Source organism: Myotis daubentonii, chromosome 4 (assembly GCF_963259705.1).
Source record: "Myotis daubentonii chromosome 4, mMyoDau2.1, whole genome shotgun sequence".
Taxonomy (NCBI): domain Eukaryota; kingdom Metazoa; phylum Chordata; class Mammalia; order Chiroptera; family Vespertilionidae; genus Myotis; species Myotis daubentonii.
Window position 1 is genome coordinate 50,388,756 of NC_081843.1, and position 18,729 is coordinate 50,407,484.

The 18,729-nt window shown below is 43.7% G+C and overlaps 1 protein-coding gene, 2 long non-coding RNA genes and 1 other non-coding gene across 9 annotated transcripts in view; 2 read left to right on the plus strand and 2 right to left on the minus strand.

Annotated features, from left to right (window-relative positions):
• The window catches only part of EPB41L4A (erythrocyte membrane protein band 4.1 like 4A), a 206,585-nt gene extending 197,942 nt beyond the window's left edge, over positions 1–8,643 (plus strand). For 3 of the 4 annotated variants that reach the window (XM_059693915.1, XM_059693917.1, XM_059693916.1), the window contains 5 exons: positions 3,368–3,415; positions 4,284–4,352; positions 5,372–5,482; positions 6,762–6,843; positions 8,037–8,643. In XM_059693915.1, coding sequence (XP_059549898.1) covers positions 3,368–3,415; positions 4,284–4,352; positions 5,372–5,482; positions 6,762–6,843; positions 8,037–8,165 — 439 coding nt within the window. In that variant the 3' untranslated portion in view covers positions 8,166–8,643. The remainder of the gene's footprint in view (positions 1–3,367; positions 3,416–4,283; positions 4,353–5,371; positions 5,483–6,761; positions 6,844–8,036) is intronic. The other variant, XM_059693918.1, reaches the window with a different exon arrangement.
• Positions 8,644–9,905: 1,262 nt separating this feature from the next.
• Positions 9,906–11,839, minus strand: LOC132233362 (uncharacterized). 2 transcript variants are annotated; one of them, XR_009452606.1, is made up of 4 exons: positions 11,338–11,839; positions 10,987–11,244; positions 10,820–10,889; positions 9,906–10,079 (listed from the first exon to the last, which is right to left on the minus strand). It is a non-coding gene; the product is annotated as an uncharacterized LOC132233362 (long non-coding RNA). The 2 variants fall into 2 exon arrangements; XR_009452605.1 differs by having other exon boundaries at positions 10,987–11,251.
• LOC132233965 (small nucleolar RNA SNORA13) lies at positions 10,974–11,107 on the minus strand. Its single transcript, XR_009452805.1, has one exon. It is a non-coding gene; the product is annotated as a small nucleolar RNA SNORA13 (small nucleolar RNA).
• Positions 11,840–12,039: 200 nt separating the features above from the next.
• LOC132233363 (uncharacterized) overlaps positions 12,040–18,729 on the plus strand; it is a 72,071-nt gene continuing 65,381 nt past the window's right edge. For both annotated transcript variants that reach the window (XR_009452608.1, XR_009452607.1), the window contains exon 1: positions 12,040–12,172. This is a non-coding gene — a long non-coding RNA (uncharacterized LOC132233363). The remainder of the gene's footprint in view (positions 12,173–18,729) is intronic.

Below are 18,729 nucleotides of genomic sequence, written 5' to 3' on the forward strand. Positions count from 1 at the left end.
CCTCACTGTTTTTCATTGAAAAATAGGGATAATGTGGAAGATGAGGTTGTCAGGGTGAAGTGATGGTCCCAGTTAAACACAAAACAGAAGCCTGGTGCCTTAGATGAAGATTTCGTGTGGAGGCTCCTGAGCACTCTTCCGTAGCTGGGGTGTTTGGTTTCGTGGCTTTCCCAATTGTTTTTAGTTCTGAGCAGGGGAGAGGAAAGGAGATGGGGATAAAGACATCTCCTGCTCATATCTACACTGGCCATTCAGGGATATGATGAGGAATTATTGAGATATTTATTAAGTGTTTTAAATTCTTTAAATAAAGATGTTTTGTGAACTTAGTTTTCTTAGTAACATGTTTGCTACTCTAAGCTTCCTTTTGGAGCAGTGGTCAGTAGTAAGATCACAAAAATAAAAGGTCAAATGCTGCCATATTTATTACTTTTAGTGCACTATAGTACACAAAATATAGATTATTATACGTTATAATATTTTCAAGATAATATAATTCAGTATCTGGGGAATGTAGAAGAAGGCTTTATAGGCAATGTTTTAAGTCTTTTGTAGAATTATGAAGCATTGTTGTTATTTTAGGGTTTAGAAGAAGGAAAATGTTTCTGAATGATGTCTCATCCAACTAATTTCTCTGAAAAATGAATATTAATTTAAATTAGGCTATTGCCCTGAGGTGTGGATGAAGGATGCTTTAGAAGAAAATTTAACTAATGTGGAACTGCATGTGCATTTTTTATATATGCTATATCCTCAGGGTTCTATTTCCTCAGGAACTTACTATATTTTCAGAGTTCAAGTAAAACATCTGCATAATCAAGGGCCTTTTAATTAAGAAAAATGACTTAACATTTCCCAACTTTATAAATGCACAAAAAGCTGTTGAGCTGCTGATCATGAATTCATCCTAAATTGTTGATTAATGTGTGCAGATGTAAGCATAAAAATTATGCATTCCTCATTAGCATATGTTTACATTTGTTAAATCACAGGTGGTCTAGAAATTGGAGGAAATTAGAGGGTTTTTTGTTTTGTTTTTTTACCTTTGGAACTTTTCCCTGTCTTGAAACTGCTGGGCATTTGAGAATTCAGTTTAGTTAAATATATGACTATTATTGTGTTATAGAACTTAAACATCTAGACTAAATTCCTGAATCATTTATGACCAATTGTTTATGGCTAGAAAGACTGAATTCTCATTCAGGGTAAGATACTAGTAACATTTCTGCTCATTCTTTTTTTTTTTTTTCCCAATGGCTATGACTTCTGACGATTTTTTAAAATTATTTATTTATTTATTTATTTATTTTTAATATATCTTTATTGATTTCAGAGAGGAAGGGAGAGGGAAAGAGAGATCGAAACATCAGTGATAAGAGAGAAAATCATTGATTGGCTGCCTCCTGCACGTCCCCCACTGGGGATCGAGCCTGCAACCCAGGCATGTGCCCTTGATCGGAATGGAACCTGGGACCCTTCAGTCTGCTGGCTGACGGTCTATCCACTGAGCCAATCCGGCTAGGGCTCTGCTCATTCTTCGGAGATGGGAATGAAAGGCATTTCCTGTGGAATTGGAACAATAGTAGTGTTTTTTTTAAACATGGAAATACCTTATATTCTTTTTCCTTTTCTGATAATTAAGGTAAGAAATTCTCTTGACTAAAAAACAAAATCAGAGAAGATGAATATAAATAAGAAAATAAAATTTCTGTAGTTCCAACACTCAGAAATACCCACTGTTAGTGCTTTTTAACATTTGCCCCTCCCTGCAGCATCCTTTATGGGTTAACACATTGTCTAGTGAATCGGGCCAGCCACATGTAGGAAAGGTGGATTCCATACAGGAAATCCTGCCAAGGAAGCATTTCTTTAGATGTTTTTAAGCATATAATTTTATTCTTATAACAAAATCTATCAACAATATCATGTTGTAATGTCTGAGACCAGGGCTTCATCCCCTTCCCCCTAATCTTCCATGTTTTGACTCCTTTTGAGTTGACTGAAAGGTCTTTAGAGACAGATAATTATTATTTTTTCTACAAAGGTAAAAACGGCTTAGTCAATTCAATTGCTAGAAAATAGCTTATTGTATTTTGGGGGCCCAGAAAGCCCTACCAGAATGCCTTGTGGTGCCCTTATTAACTGAGAAAAATGAAAGCTATGATAATATTATATGTTGAAAGTGATATGGAGCTCTAAAATGCTGATACAAATTATGAATATAAAATTCCACAGGGCAGTGTGTATCAGTGGCTTTGCTTAACTCCAGGCCTTTTAATTATTAGGGTTTGGGTTTTTTCTTTGGGCCTATTATTAGATCTCAGTTCTCTTGAAAGGACTGATGAAAGCTTATCATTTTCTCACCAGGAAAGAGACATTCTGTGGCAACAGTTGCAGGGATAATAGATTTGTAGTATTCCTTGCTGTTATGGGAGTGTGAACACTGAATGCTGACTTTGAATTTCGCATTCTGGGAAGTTAAAGGTAGTGGTGTAACTACTTTCTGCTCAAGTCATTCTTGCAGAAGATTTGTGGGCCTATCCATAGGGATGGGGAAAGGCATGTGGAGGGAGACAGCTGACAGAACCTGAAAGATGAGTCAGCGGCACACAGTCTGCCCGTCTGGGCAGTCCCACCGTTTCCTTTCCTCTTGTGGTTGCTGTTTTTAGTGGGTTATCACAGATCATCTTGGGATTCTTTCATATTGACAATCAGGAGTTCTCCTTTTGCATTTACTTAGAAATAGCTAGAGGGGCCCTGGCCAGTGTGGCTCAGTTGGTTGGAGTGTCATTCTGTGCACAAAGGATCTTAGGTTGGATTCCCTGTCAGGGCATGTACCTGGGTGGCGGATTCACTTCCCAGTCGGGGCACATGTGGGAGGCGACCAATGGATGTTTTTTCTCTCACATTGAGGTTTCCCTCCCTCCCTGCCAGCCTCCCAGCCTCCCTCCCTCCCTCTCTCCCTCTTTCTCTGGAATCAATCCTCGGTGAGGATTAAAAAAGGAAGGAAGAAAGAAGGAAATAGCTAGAGGGAACAGGAACAGAAACAGAAGCCTCAAATTCTTCTTCATTGTGACATCACCACCAGAGGCTGTGTGCGTTCGCCCTTGCAGTTCCAAGCTCTGCCATCAAATGAAGCCCTGGTTATGGCTGATTTCAGTGTGATTTTTCTTCAGTGGTGCTGGCAGATACATTATCCTGGTGTCTTTCATTAGCTCTCCCTGCCCAGTCTTTCCTTTTGGTCTCAGCTGGCAAATAAAACTTCCCAGTCTGAAAACTATGAATGTTGTAGCTCTGCTAAAGTTAGCTATGGGATTGTTAGATGAAGCACGTTTGCAGAGATGAGTGGTGTTTTCTCAATTTGTAGGAGAAGCCCTGATATCCAAGCAAAAGAAGAGTTATGGAAGCATATTCAGTGAGTACCGGTTTTTCCCCCTCCTTGTCTTAAAGCCCATGTAGTTTTAAGGCAACAAGGAAGACTGCCGACACTAAGAGACAGCCTAGGGCTGAAGCCTGTCAGACAGTCTTCATTACCGTCATTATGTGGAACATGGAATTCACAGTGGTGGTGCCTTACTGCACTGCAGCCCTGACATCTCTTCTCCTGAGGCCCCTTAGCCTGGCCTGTAACTGGGTCTCAGACAGACCAAATAAATACCAAGGAAAACAGATTCGGAAGAAAAAAATACTCCTACTACAGGGGAGGGAGGCAGAATTTTGTAGGGAAATTAAGAGTGGCTGGAGAGCCAGGTACATTGGATATAGATAAATTGGAAGATAGTAGAAGAGCTATAGAAAAGGTTTGCCTTCCATTTTTCCTTGAGTACATTGTAGTTTTTAAATCTTTGTTCCTGCCTTATATTTCCACTAGAGGCCTGGTGCACAAAATTTTTGCATGGGTGGGGGGGATCCCTCAGCCCCAACCTGCACCCTCTCCAATCTGGGAGCCCTCAGGGGAGCCCTCTCCAATCCAGGAGCCCTGACGGCTTAGGCCCACTCCCCCTGGTTCTCTGCTCTCTGCGGGGCCTGGCCACTCATGCTGCCCATTCTCAGTGGCCGCCCCCCCCCCCCCCCCAGGAATGGGGGACTCCAGTGGGGCTGAGTGCCACCATCTTGTGGCTATGGGCATCGCCATCTTTGTGACGGAGTGATGGTTAGTTTGCATGTTACCCTTTTATTAGATAGGATTAGGTTTGCTAATACTGTGTTTTGGGACAGTTGTGAAAGGTTTTAGTATTTATACCAGCATCAGAACTTTAATTTTCTTGCCCTCTGCCCTCTAGGAAGGAACTTGTGGATCCGTCTGGGTTATCAGAAGAACAATTAAAAGAGATTCCATACACTAAAGTAGAGTGAGTATGTCTTTGAAAGTCTTTTCACACAAGTTTCATTCATACTTCAAAGTGAGTAATCCATTCTTACTCTCCGTGCAGTGCTTAAATTTGTCTTTACATTTTAACTAAAATTAAGAAGAACCATAGGGAAAGAGGAAGAAAGGGTATAATAAAGCTAATCATTCCCCTCCTGTACAATCACTATTACCCCCTGTTAACTGACTATCTGTGTGTGGTAGGTACAAAGGGACTTTTGATGGCTGATGTTAGTTTTAAAATATAAATTCATTTATTGAGGTAGTCATTGATTGGTCACATAGTTTCTTTTTATTCATTATTTAACACCAGGAGAACGATGTGGACCACAAAGCCTCTCATTTAAGTCCAGTCCAATCCCTATCGCACAACTAGCAGGTTGACTGTGCCTCGTGAAAGCACAGGGGTTCCCTAACCGGCACTCGGTATAGGATGCTGCAGCAGATGACCTATTTACTCAGTTCTCTGCCCTGCTATAATGGTTCAGAGAAAGTAGCCTACTTCACTGCTTTATTTCCCCTCTGTAACTCATGCATCCTTCCCACTCCAGTCAAATTGCAGGTTGGTACACACCCTCCCACCTCCATCCCTCAACCCCATCATCTTTGGGCCAAAGTTTGGATTTTTAACAACAGACTAGTTAAGTAGCTAGACAATGGCCAACTTTTTCTGGTAGGAATGCCATTTTGTCTGCATTGCAGATTTTTTTCTTCCACACTACTGGAGAGAATTCAACTGTAGGGAATAATTTCATTAGAATTTAGTGGTTAAAAATAATATACACATACATACATACATACAAATACTATAAAGAGTTTCATTTTCATGTATAGTTGAGGGAGCAGTTTTCTATTGTTAACTTGTGACATTTAAGCCACTTAGGATTTTCAAACCCAGAAGGTTTTTTTTTTTTTTTTTTTAAGCTCTCACAGTCATTATTAAGGAATTATCCTATTCTGACTTGTTCGTTTGTTTCCACGTGTTTTGGATTGCTTGTTCAGGACTCAAGGTGACCCGATCCGAATCAGACATTCTCATTCGCCACGAAGTTACCGCCAGTACCGCCGGTCCCAGTGTTCAGATGGAGAGCGATCCGTTCTATCGGAAGTGAAGTAAGCAGGCAAGCCCGAGTACATCAGCACAGCCCAATAGAGCTTTTTTTGATGCCAGAAATGTTTTATATCTGTGGCTGTCCACTATTTGAAATGTGGCTCATGTGACTGAGAAGCTAAGCATTGAATTATTATTAATTTTCATTAATGTACGTAGCTACGTGTGGCTGGCTAGTGCCTACCCCTCTTGGACAGTGCAGATCCAGACCATACTGAGGCTGATTCATGCCACTTAGAAAGAAAAAAATGCATAAGCTATTCTGTTGTGAATGATGCAGCCATATTTGAGAGAAGTTGGCATAAGAAGTGTTTTGTTTTTAATCTGATGACATTTTGTCTTTTCTTTTACTACAGCAAATAGCGTATTACCATAGTTTATTTCTTTGTGTTATTTTTTTCTTGTGAAAAAAGTGACCATTATCTTGCTTAACACAATAGGTGCTATATTTTAAATGACTACATTAATAAAATCATTATACATCCATTTGTAAAAGTACTGTAATCATAGAAATTCATGTATTTTGTATTGCTGGGTAGGAGTGTTAACCAATAAACTCTGAATTAAGGCTCAAAACTTAGATAAATATTAATAAATTGGGAGATAGGCTAGCCCAGTGGAGAGAGGTAGAGGCCAGGCTTTGCTTATTTTTTGTTTTGTTTGTAAAATGTAGATAATGGCTGTCAATAGTACCATAGGTTTATTTAAAAAGTACAAATGGTTAATAAATGTTTCTTTAGAAACAAATCAAAAAGCCGTTTATACAACATGTCAGAACAGCACATGGGAACGAGACATCATTATGTTTTATTCTTGGTCCTTCTATTTATTTGTTTTGATTTTGGGCAAATTACTTAACCTGTCCAACTTAATTTATTTATTTATTTATTTATTTATTTATTTAAAATATATTTTGAGTTTTTACAGAGAGGAAAGGAGAGAGATAGAGAGTTAGAAACATCGATGAGAGAGAAACATCGACCAGCTGCCTCCTGCACACTCCCCACTGGGGATGTGCCCGCAACCCAGGTACATGCCCTTGACCGGAATCGAACCTGGGACCTTTCAGTCCGCAGGCCAACGCTCTATCCACTGAGCCAAACCGGTTTCAGTGTGTCCAACTTAATTTAGAAACATTTATTCAACACCTCTGTACGGGAAGCACTCTGGTGGAATACAAAGATAATACAAAGATATAGAAAACATGTGTTCTATGCTGCAGCCTTTTCTCAACTCGAATTGTGATTATCAGAATTTAATTCTAAAACTCCCTCTCTGCAGTTCAAAAACGGATCTTGTACCTCCACTTCCCGTGACCCGCTCTTCAGATGCGCAGGGTTCTGGTGGCTCCACAGTTCATCAGGTTGGTAACAATAAAGTTTTAAGATATTTTACTGGTGGCAATTTTGAGAAGCGCTTTTCCTGAAATTTCTTTTGGAAGGTGGGAAAATGAATCTTTAGCTTCACTCTGAGATTCTCTGTTTTAAAAGAACATGTAGAAACCATGGAAGGAGGAGGAAGGAGGGAGTGGATGATCAAGACAAGGCCCAACCTGGGAAGAGTTATGTTAGGAGCGAGAGCTAGAGGTAGTGCAAGGTCTAAAATGATCTGAGGCCTGGGGCAAAGCCAAGCCTAACAAGGATTGTTGAGATTGTTTGGAGCCAGAATAAAAAAACAAACAAACACACAGTGGCTTCACCATATAACTTTTAGATATTTTTTGAGCCAGAGAAACAAGGAGAAAGTAGCAGACTTGCAGGTGACAGATGTTCTATTTTTAACTAATGGCAGACAAGAGAATTATTCAGTCCTGTTTTATTTCTGTCTTCTCCATTAAAGAGAATTACTTTTGTTCTGGAAATGTTTTGAAAATGTGGTTAAAGGGGAATTCAAGGACATAGTACAGAATCTAACTGCATTAACAAAATTAACACTCAGATGAATTACATAGATATATCAAGAGAGCTCTGTAGCAAACATTTCAGCAACGTGTTTGATACCACCTTTCATGGTCTATTTTTTAATAAGATAGAAAACAAATGCAGGCTGTGTAAGATCATTGTGTGGATTTATATCTGGTTAAACAACTACTCTAAAAACAAAGTTGATGTTTACAATGGATCAGTGACAGCCTGTTGTTTGCAGTGCTGTGTTTTTCAGTCTTTTGGATTGTGAATCTCTTTGAAAAGCCAATGTAACATAAAAATGCATGTAAGCACATACACCGTTTTGTATATGTCCTTGGAGTTCACGGACAGTCTAAGAACCCTGACTCAAGCTGTATTCATCATGCATTGCCCTTCATTTGTTCAAATTCACTTTTGCCAACGTCTTGAACAATAACAGAGGAAACCTGTGCTTTAGGTTAGGTTCCCTAGAAACAGATTCTGAGAGGGAGATTTACATGGAGGAAGTTAATTGGAAAGCGCTGTTAGGATCAACACTTGTTGGGGAGTGGAAGAGGTTTTAAATGTAAGAAAACATTAATTTCTGATGTATGAGTTAAGTAATTAACGTGGCTGTATTTTCTTCTGAGTCTTACTATTTTTCTTCCAGAGGAGAAATGGGTCTAAAGATAGCCTGATTGAAGAAAAATCTCAGACATCCACAAGCAATCTGGCTGGAAAACATATAGCAAAAACAATAAAAACTATCCAAGCTTCACGCCTCAAGATAGAGACTTGATCCCAGTGAAAGGCTTGGAATGGGGAATGAAAAGGGGGTGGGAAGGGTGTGTGCTGCCTTTACTTTGAAACTGTGAATTGTAATTATTCAAGTATCTTGGACCTCCAAGTGTTTCTTCAGAAGAAAATCGAGTCTGTTGCTCCTTTTAAAAGGTTTAACTACAGTGTATTTGTGCTGAAGAGCCTTTTTTTTTGTAGTAACTGGAAGGATAGTCGTCTTGTAAAAACTCATGCTGCATCCACAACCCAAGCCAGGTGTTTCTGGACTCCTGGGACCGCAGCTGGCCGGCTGTGCAACAATACAAGTGGGACGAAGAGCTCTCCCCCTCTAGGTGGACCTCCACCTGTGCAGATGCATAAATGAGGCCACATCACTTTTCACACTAGATATTTTTACTCACATAAATGTTCTTTGTAATGCTGTATTTTGTGGCATTAAGTTCCACTGGTTATTTACAAATGTAAAGTTTTATTTGAAAGCATTGATTTTAATTTCTTGTGTCCTTGTCTTGTTTTCAGGAAAAAAAGATTTTTGTGGGTCTATTCATGACCACCCTCAACCTCAAATGGGCCCTCCAGTCTGCCTGGTTGACTCTCCCCAGACTATTTCAGGCTTTCCCCCCAGCAATGTACCTTACATGAAAATAAAACACTAATACAAGCCATCTTTTACCCTACCCCTGACACCTCTTCCCCAGGTGGTTCTTTTATGCCCATGACTATTTCTGTAGCTTAAACAGTCCAGTGTCCTTCCAAGAGACCCAACTAGTTTAAAATGTTGCTTCCCAGCTAGATTTAGGGCCTTCATTACTGTGCTTGTCTACACACCTGGTAATCATAGGGACACCCCCTCTGATTACCAAATCCCATCACCTTTGCTCTATGTAGCTGAATTATCCCTTTACTATTTTGCCACACTGACCCCCAGGTGGTCATCTCTTATCTAGGAAGGCAGCTATGCTCACCGATATACCACCAACGCCGCACGGTCATCTCTTATCTAGACTAGTGTAGTAGCCTCTAATTGGCCCACCTGTATCCTTGCAAATGTAGGTTCTGGCATCTACCTATTCTACCTCAATTTGTAACATCCTGAGCTCTCCTGATGGCCATCTAACATGCCTCATTATGCACTCCTTATCTAAATCAGGGAACTAAAGAGGGAAACAAATATGAACTTATGGTCATACTTTTTCTAGCTCAAGGCCTCTGCACATGCCTTGCAAAACTGTCACCTACCCTTAGTCCCAACTCTTCTCAGGCAGGTTTCCCTGACTTGGTCCAATTCTACTTTACATGGGATTTGTCTCACAAAGTTCTACATTTCTGATGACATTCATTTGCTTGGAATCTTCTAAAGGGAGGGACTATTTTGCTCATCATATTCCCAGCTCCTAGTACAGTGCTTTCAATAATTTTTCTGAATTTATGAACACATTTGTATTTTCCTGCAAAGTGAAGGCAGAAGATATGCCAACTTGAAGTTTACAATCTAGTAAAAGAAAAATTTAATGCAGTGACAACATAAAAGCACACCCATACCCTACAAACCAACCAGTCTAGTTTCGTTCATGAGACTGGAAGAAAGCACATTTTCCCTCAGGCCCAACATAACCCTTTACCTAAGCCTTCCCCTATATAGCACTGAATATTAAGCTTAATGCAAGTTCTGAAGTTGCTGGGGGAGGAGAGAAACCCTCTGACTTATCTGTAAAAGAATGCTCTTTTCTGGCAGTCAGAGTACACAGACCTCCAGGAAGCGTATTTAAATATTTATTCACAGACCCATCGTGTTAAATGTTTATTTATGAACTGTCCAGAGACAATTTTGGTCTTCCTCAGACTCTGGAAAATTTTAAATGATCCGGGTAACTCCTGTGAAGATCAAGTTTTCAAATTCTTCACAAAGGGCATCCTAAAAGAAAAAAAGCGCTAAATTTTACAAGCAAATATTTACACGCATCAGACCTTAATTACTATTCTCAATGCCTGGTTCTGCACTGAGTTTCTGGAGTCAGATTTAAATGTCAACATAAAACACACCTGACATTTGACTTTTTTTTTGTTTTTTTGTTAGTTATACTACTACTGCCCAGCCGGTGTGGCTCAGCATCAACCTATGAACCAGGTCGTCATGGTTCGATCCCCCATTAGGGGACATGCCTGGCTTGCAGGCTCGATGCCCAGTGTGGGATGTGCAGGAGGCAGCCAATGATTTTCTCTCATCACTGATGTTTCTCTCTCTCTGAAATCAATAAAAATATATAAATTCTACTACTACTACACAAAAACATCTTAAGATTTCAAAAATAAGCTGTAAACAGGCTATCCCATTTACCATTAACTTCACCTAATTACTGATGTGCAGTACTAATACTAATAAGCCATTAATACCCAATTTAAACTAATACCCACAAGACACCCCAGTATAGAAAGGTGGTAAGATTCCCATCACAAAGAACTGCTTTTATTTTTTAGATACTTTAATCTTTTTATTAGAAGTATTTATATTGCCTGAAAAGTATTCCACTGGTGAGTTATTTTAATAGGTGAATATTATAACAAGCAAATCTTGAAAAACTTAAGAAAATCCAAATATCACGTACAAGCAAAGCATCTTAACAGACAACAAATATAACTTCTACATCACCCTACCTTAGGTCACTTGTGCTCCCAGGTAGTCTTCACGTAGCAGCAGCCTATGCTTCATGCATCCATCCTTCCCCTAAACAAAAAAATGGTTATGAGAAACTCTACACTTAATGCTGGCAGACTCAAGATCGCACGTGCAAATTAATGTACAAGTATGAACTGTTACTTACACAGCTCCTCCACCAAAGACATCAAATTCAAGGGCAGGAAAGGGCTGCAAAGTGTGTAGTTTACGCCTTTTTTGACACCACATTCACTAGTTTCCAAAAGTGAACGGGCAACACAAAGGCTACATGCAAGTTGCTGCAGAGACTGCTGGTCTCTGGCACGAGGCTGCTGCCCCTAAGTCACCCCGCGGGGAGAACTGCTCATTCGAGAACTAATCCCAGCTTTAGACTTTCTCTCATAACTCACAATGCGACAGGATACTGAAAACTGAAATACGAAGTGTTTGAAGAGTTTCAAACTCTTAGAACTTCAACGCAACTAGCCTTTTTTCTTACAGGAAGATGAAAACTCACCTGCTCAGTCGGCGATACTCGTTCGACTTCCGCCGGTTCTGCACCTGGACCCGGTGTCAGGCCCTAAACCGTAACTGGCTCTTCCACGCCGACCGATTCCCCGCGTGACATGGGTGGGCTTAGGTGAGGCCGTTCCCTTTCACAGAACCTCCGCGCTTATATCAGAAACTCCCGGCATCCAGTCCATGACCAATACACTCAAATGCACTCCAACCCATCTCCCCATTTCCCGGCGGGGTCGCAGACCGAGGTCCGCTTCGGGGCCTCCTGGGGTGCAACGTGGCTGAAGTCAGGCCCAGGCGCTGCCGTTCACGTATTCGGGGCCCGGACCCGACCGGGCCGCCGCGGGCGCGACAGCGGGCTCAGGGGCCCGGCCGGACCCCGCCCCGGCCCACAGAGGCCACGCGGCCGCACACACCGAGCCCCCGCCATGCAGGAGCCGCAGGCGCAGCCTAGCACCACCCCGAGCGCGGAAACCAGAAAGGCCGCGTTCCCTTCCCACAATGCTTTTCTACCGCTGGGAGGGTCCACTGTCCGCAGGGCGCGGGGGGGGGGCGGGCTGTACCATCTGCCACCGCGCGCTCGCGAGACGCCGCCGTGTGGCTGGAGGGAGAAGTGCGCAGTGATTGGCAGTGGGGCGGGGCCCCAAGGCGGAAGGGGCTCTTCTGCGCGCGCAGTTCTTTCCGCGGAGAAGGAGGTGTTCAGTGTGGCTGCGCCTCTCCTCCCAGTGTTGGGCGCGCATGGTCAGCGCTGAGCTGCGCGTGTCGCCCAAAGGCCTTGAGACCTCGTGTTCTGGGGAGGACAGACAGAGCTCACCATCTCCAGCTGAGGAAGAGTAAGGTCATTCATAAAAAGTATATATTTACTAAGTATTACTGTGCTCAGGCCGTGTCCTAAATGGCTGGGCCAGGTGCGAAGGAGACAGGCACGGTTCGTGGCTTACACGGTAGTCGGGCGAGAAAGTCACTGGGCAGGTAGCACGTGGACACCGCCTGTCCAGATAGTGTGAGCCCCGAGAAGGGCGCAATGGACGGCAAGGTGACAGCAGTGCTGTCCTGCAGAAGGAGAGCACGAACCACGAATGTAATTTTAAATTGTCGGAATGTTACATACAAAAGTGAAAAGAAACATTAATTTTAATAGTCACTCAACACGGGCTAAGTATTATTTCAACATGTAGTTAATATAAAATTCGTGATATATTTTTCATTCATTTATTCCTACTAAGTCTTAGAAGGCCGGTGTATATTTTATATTTCTGGCACATCTCATTTCGACTGGTCACGTTTTATTTTATTATTTTTTTTGAAATATATTTTATTGATTTTAGAGAGGAAGGGAGACAGAGATAGAAACATCAATGATGAGAGAGAATCATTGATTGGCTGACTCCTGCATGCCCCCTACTGGGGATGGAGCCTGCAACCCAGACATGTGCCCTTGGCCGGAATCAAACCTGGGACCCTTCAGTCTGCAGGCCGATGCTCTATTTATTGAGCCAAACCATCTAGGGCGCATTTCGACTGGTCACATTTTAAGGGCTCAGAAGCAGGCCTTGGCCAGTATACACTGGCTGGAGCACCCTGAGGAGTACAAGTGGCCCGAGATGCAGCAGAAGATACAGGCAGAAGCAGATTGTATCTGTGGTACAGAGTTGGGATTTTATGCTGAAATTTTAGAATTGATCAATTATTACCACAAAAACAAAGCGAAGGTCATTTACTGGCTTTTTGCTGATAACCATAACTCATGGAAGGGGTAGAGACTGCAGTGGGACAGGCTGCATGGTGATACCTGGGTGCCCTTGCTCCTGTAAGACCCAGCAGAGACTCATCCAGAGATCGCATTCCAGCACCTTTTTTGTTGTTGTTTCTTTGAAGCTTATTGCTGGGAAAAAAAAGAAAGGAAGGAAAGAAAAAATTCAATCCTATAGTCTAGTGGTCAGCACCCAAGGGCTAGCCTGAAACATAACATCAACGTGGGGACAGTGGTGAACATGAGCACACAGAAGAAGTCAATGTATAAGGATCAGAAGAAGGTAAATAACTCTAAGACCTTCGTTAGGCAGTCACGTTAACATATGGGGGAGAGAGAGGTGGGGGAAAGAGGATAGCACCGCCAGGAGTGTCATTTAAAGATTCTTAAGGGTACAGTGTGGGGATTATAACAAACCTAATGTTGCCTTCTAGCTTGAGAAGATAAGGAGAGGACATTTCCTTGAGCTGGAGCCATCACCTGACCTAGGATTAGATCCATCTCTGACACATGTTCCCTTCGGTAAATGAGCACCTCTCTGAGCCCACGGTTCCTCATTTGCAGGCTAACAACTATACTCATGTACCACACAGGTTAGTTTAACAGCCGAACGCGCTAACCGATTGCGCCACAGAGACCGAGTTCATACAGGTTAGTTTAAAGAGTTCAGAAAGGTTTGTGGAATCATCTAGCACTGTGTGGTACATAGTGACATCCAATCAATGAGTCTCATGAGTTAGATTCTTCCTCTTGTTTACCACCACCCAGGCATGGAAACTTCTTGAATTGAGTTCTTAAGGAAGGAGTGAATATGCTGCTGTGTTTTTGGGGTTTTGTTTTTTTTGTTTTTTTTTTAGTGGCTTGACATCTTTGCTCCCACCTTACTCTTTTCTGTTCTCCCCTTTATGTATCCTCCCTAAACTCTGGGTGATTCAAGAACACGGGGAAGCATGTGTTCCAATTATTGGATTAGGCTTGGTGTCAGGAAACCAGTTCTAAATTCTTTATCTTCCTGTCTGCTTCAACCTCACACATCCTGATAAGGAAAACTCAATAATTAAGCAAAGGCAAGCAGAAAGACATGAGAAAAAGATAGGGGATATTTTCTACCTAGTCTCCTTTCCACCCTTGCTTGCTGGGGCTGAGATTGAGGCAATATATAAGGATGTCCAAGCTACATACAGTATTGGTGCAAACATGGAACAACCTCAGTTTCCCAATATGTTAGGCAGATTAATGAGTCCCCAAAGATGTCCACATCCTAATCCCTGAACCTGTGAACATGTCCCATTACATAGTAAGAGGTGCATTTAGAGGTGCATAGTAAGAGGGACCATGTTATGAGGAGATAAAAATGGAAGGGGAAGGCGGAAGACTTAGAGATGTGGCAGAAGAGAAAGCAGAAGAGGGACAAAACCTTACTTGCTAGCATTGAAGATGAAGGAAGAATTTGAAACTAAAGAATACCAACAGCCTCCTCTTCAAGGTGGGAATGGCCCTCAGCTGACAGCCAGCAAGGAAACAGGGATTTCATTTGTACAAATGCATGGAGCTGGATTCTGCCAACAACCTGAATGAGCACGCAAGCATTTTCTCCCCTAGAGTCTCCAGAAAAGAACACAGCCCCTTTGATGCTTTGAGTTTAGCCCAGTGAGACTCATGGCAGACTTCTGACCTAGAGACCCAAGATAATAAACTTGTGGGGTTTTTGTTTGCTTTTTATATATTTTTATTGATTTTAGAGAGAGAGGGATAGAGAGATGGGAACATCAATGAGAGAGAAGCATTGAGTGGCTGCCTCTTGCACACCCCTACTGGGGATCAAGCCCACAGTCTGGGCATGTGCCCTGACCAGGAATGGAACTGGTGACCTCTTGGTTCATGGGTTGATGCTCAACCACTAAACCACACAGGCCGGGCTAAACTTGTGTTGTTTTAAGCAGTTCAGTTTGTGTTAATTTGTTATGGCAGTGAGAGAAAACTAATACATTCTGTAAGATGTGGAGAGTGAGAAGTGAGCTGTTTTCTTACCTAACTCCTTCTCCCACTCCAATAGTCTCATTAGGATCATAAGTAAGATTTTGCAGAGAAGCAATGCATATTTATTTCATTTTAAATACTTAATCCATGTGGAGTTGTCTCTTGTTTATGTTGGGTGCTAGGGATCCAATTTAATATCCAACTGATCCTATATAATAAAGAGGTAATATGCAAAGTGACCATCACTCCAACACACAATATGGCCACCACAAGATGGCTTGCAGGGGAGGGCAGCTGGGGGTGACCAGGCCTGCAGGGGAGGGCAGTTAGGAGGAACCAGGCCTGCAGGGGAGGGCAGTTAGGAGGGACCAGGCCTGCAGGGGAGGGCAGTTAGGGGGGACCAGGCCTGCAGGGGAGGGCAGTTGGGGGGGACCAGGCTGGCAGGGGAGGGCAGTTGTGGGGGGACCAGCCCAGCAGGGGAGGGCAGTTGGGGGCGACCAGGCCTGTAGGGGAAGGCAGTTAGGGGCAATCAGGCCATCAGGGGAGGGCAGTTGGGAGCGACCAGGCCTGTAGGGGAGGGCAGTTAGGGGCAACCAGGCCTGCAGGGGAGGGCAATCAGGCCAGCAGGGGAGCAGTTAGGCATTGGTCAGGCTGGCAGGGGAGTGGCTAGGAGGTGATCAGGCTGGCACACAGAAGTGGTTAGGCGCACTCAGGCAGGCAGGCAGGCGAGCGGTTGGGAGCCAGCAGTCCCAGGATTGGGCCTAAACGGGCAGTCAGACATCCCTCAAGGGGTCCCAGATTGGAGAGGGTGCAGGCTGGGATGAGGGACACACACACCCATGCACGAATTTCGTGCACCGGGCCTCTAGTATTAAATAATGTGATTACTTTTTATAATTTAAAATAATTTGTAGATTGTAGGGGGTTTTCACCTTAAACAATTGCATCATCTGTAGAAGCTTTATTTCTTCTTTTCCAATTCCTATACCTATATGTGTGTCTCGGTGTGAGAATGTTTAGGACCTCTAGAACAATGTTGAATAGAGTGATAGTAGTAGACATCTGTGTCTTGATTTTAAAGGAATGTTCTTAAAGTTTCAGCATGTGTGTTTGACATTTTTATGCCTTTGCTATTGTTTATTGGGTTAGGGAAGTTTTCTATTTTTATTTCTGGTTTGCTAAGTTTAAAAGAAATTTTTTAAAATCATTGATGAATGTTGACTTTTATTAAATGTCTTTACTGCCTCTAATGAAATGAGGGTTTTTCTTGTAATTTTTTAATGAGGTGATTGCATTAATACATTTTCTAATGTTGAACCAATCTTACATTTCTAGAAGAAACCAAACTTGTCATTTAAAACATTTTGTTTGGAATTATTGTACTTATGTTTATGGATAAGATGGGACTGTGGTCACCTTCAAATAAATTTTCTGTTCCATTCTTTTTTCCCCTTCTGGGACCCCTATCATACAAATATTGGTCCACTTGATGGTGTCCCCTAAGTTACCTTCATTTTTTTTTCTTTTTGCTTTTGTGATTGGATGAATTCCACTGCTCCCGGTCTTTGCATCACTGATCAATCCTTTCTTCTGCTTTCCTTTGTTATAGTCATGTGGAGTCAGTGAATGGAAGCCTCAGTGGCCACCGAAGCCCGGTGATAAGGGGGCATCCCCCGGGCAACAGCCTCAAAAACTGGGGCCTCAGGACCAGGCGTTCTCCAATAGGGTGTGTTAACTGTCTCCCCCCAGGCAAGGCTGATGTCTATGTGGGAAAGATGTCCTCCGCTGTGTGAGGGAATGACTCAGCCCGGGAAACTTGGGGTGACTTCCTTCTGAGCTCTGTCTGCCGAGTCTCCAGTCCGGGGTTCTGCTCTCACAGCTCCAGTCCACTTCACCTTCCCTCTGCTGGAGCACAAGGTGGGTGGCTCCACAGGGAATTTTGTGTGTTGGCCCTTGGCCCTTTAAGAGGGTGCCTGCATTTTCAGCTGTTCCTCCCTGGCAGACAGCACCCCACTGCTTTTCACAGCTAGATGTTATGTGGGTTCCCTCCTCAGTTTTTTTTTTTTATTGAATTTTCAAAGTAACAAAATTTAATGCTTGCTACTTTTAACCATTTTTTCTTTTTTTTTTTTTTGGTAGGACATGGTATCCTTTTATTTTTATTTTATTATTATTATTATTATTTCCTCCTCAGTTTTGATGCTCTCTGCTGGGGGGCCCAGCTTGAGGATTAGACCCCAGAGTTCTCAGTGGCAACCCCCCACACCTGGCTTCAGTTGCCGTCTGTGGGTGCTGGGCCAGCCCTTTTGTGCCTCTGCCCCTCCTACCAGTTTCTATGCGGTCTCCATGTTCAGTCCTCGGGTATTAGGGTTCTCTCCTGCGAGTTTTCCATTGATTATTCAGGAAGTTTTTCTGTATTTTAGTTGTAATACCAGTTTGTTCCTGGGAGCGTGTCCATGCAGCATCCACTTACTCTTTTAATCCTCTGGGGTCTATACCCTTTACTCTTCAGGGAGAAGCTTGGAATTGTGAGAACCCTTTTGGTTGTATGTTGTTATAGGGGGAGTGAGGTTTATAGTGGGATTGTTTCTCACCATCTCCTATCTATTTTGATGTGGGCTATTTTCTTGTTTACCCAATGTCTAGGGGTCACTCAGGTAGTTTCTTTCCGAAGGAATGGTTTCATATGTAGCTGTAGGTTTGGTGTCATGGGAGGAGCTTCTTACGTTGCCATCTTGAACCAGACCCTGACACTGAGTTTTTAATGTCAATTATTAGAAACTAGAGGCCCGGTGCACAAAAATTTGTGCACTCGGGGGGGAAAGGGGGTCCCTTATCCCGGCCTGTGCCCTCTTGCAGTCTGGGACCCCTCGGGAGATAACGACCTGCTGGCTTAGGCCTGCTCCCGGGTGGCAGAGGGCAGGACCAATCCCTAGGTGCAGCCCCTGGTCGGGCTCAGAGCAGGGCCGATTGGGGAGTTGGGGCACCGCCCCCTGTCACACTCAGGGCAGGGCAGATCAGGGGGTTGGGGCTCCACCCTCTATTACCCACAGAGCAGGGCCGATCAGGGGGTTGGGGCGCCGCCACTGTCACACTCAGGGCAGGGCCGATGGGGAGGTTATGGCTCTACCCCGCCACACACAGAGCAGGGCCCGTGGAGGTGTGGGGGTTGGGGCGCCGCACCCTGTCACACATAGAGCAGGGCTGATCAGGGGGTTGAGGAGCTCCCCCCTATCAGGCACAGAGAACAGCTGATCAGGGGGTTGGGGCACCTTCCCCTGTCACACACAGAGCCGCAGGGCGATCAGGGGGTTTGGGCGCTGCCCCCTGTCATGCTGATCCCGGTGCCGGGAGGCCTCTCGGCTCCGCTGATCCCAGTGCTGGGAGGCATATTACCCTTTTACTATATAGGATAGAGGCCTGGTGCATGGGTGGGGCTGGCTGGTTTGCCCTGAAGGGTGTCCTGGATCAGGGTGGGGGTCCCCACTGGGGTGCCTGGCCAACCTGGGTGAGGGGCTGAGGGCTGTTTGCAGCTGGTCACACACCCTTCAGTGTGGGGGTCCCCACTGGGGTGCCTGACCAGCCTGGGTGAGCGGATGATGCCTGTTTGCAGCTGGTCACACACCCTTCAGGGTGGGGGTCCCCACTGGGGTGCCT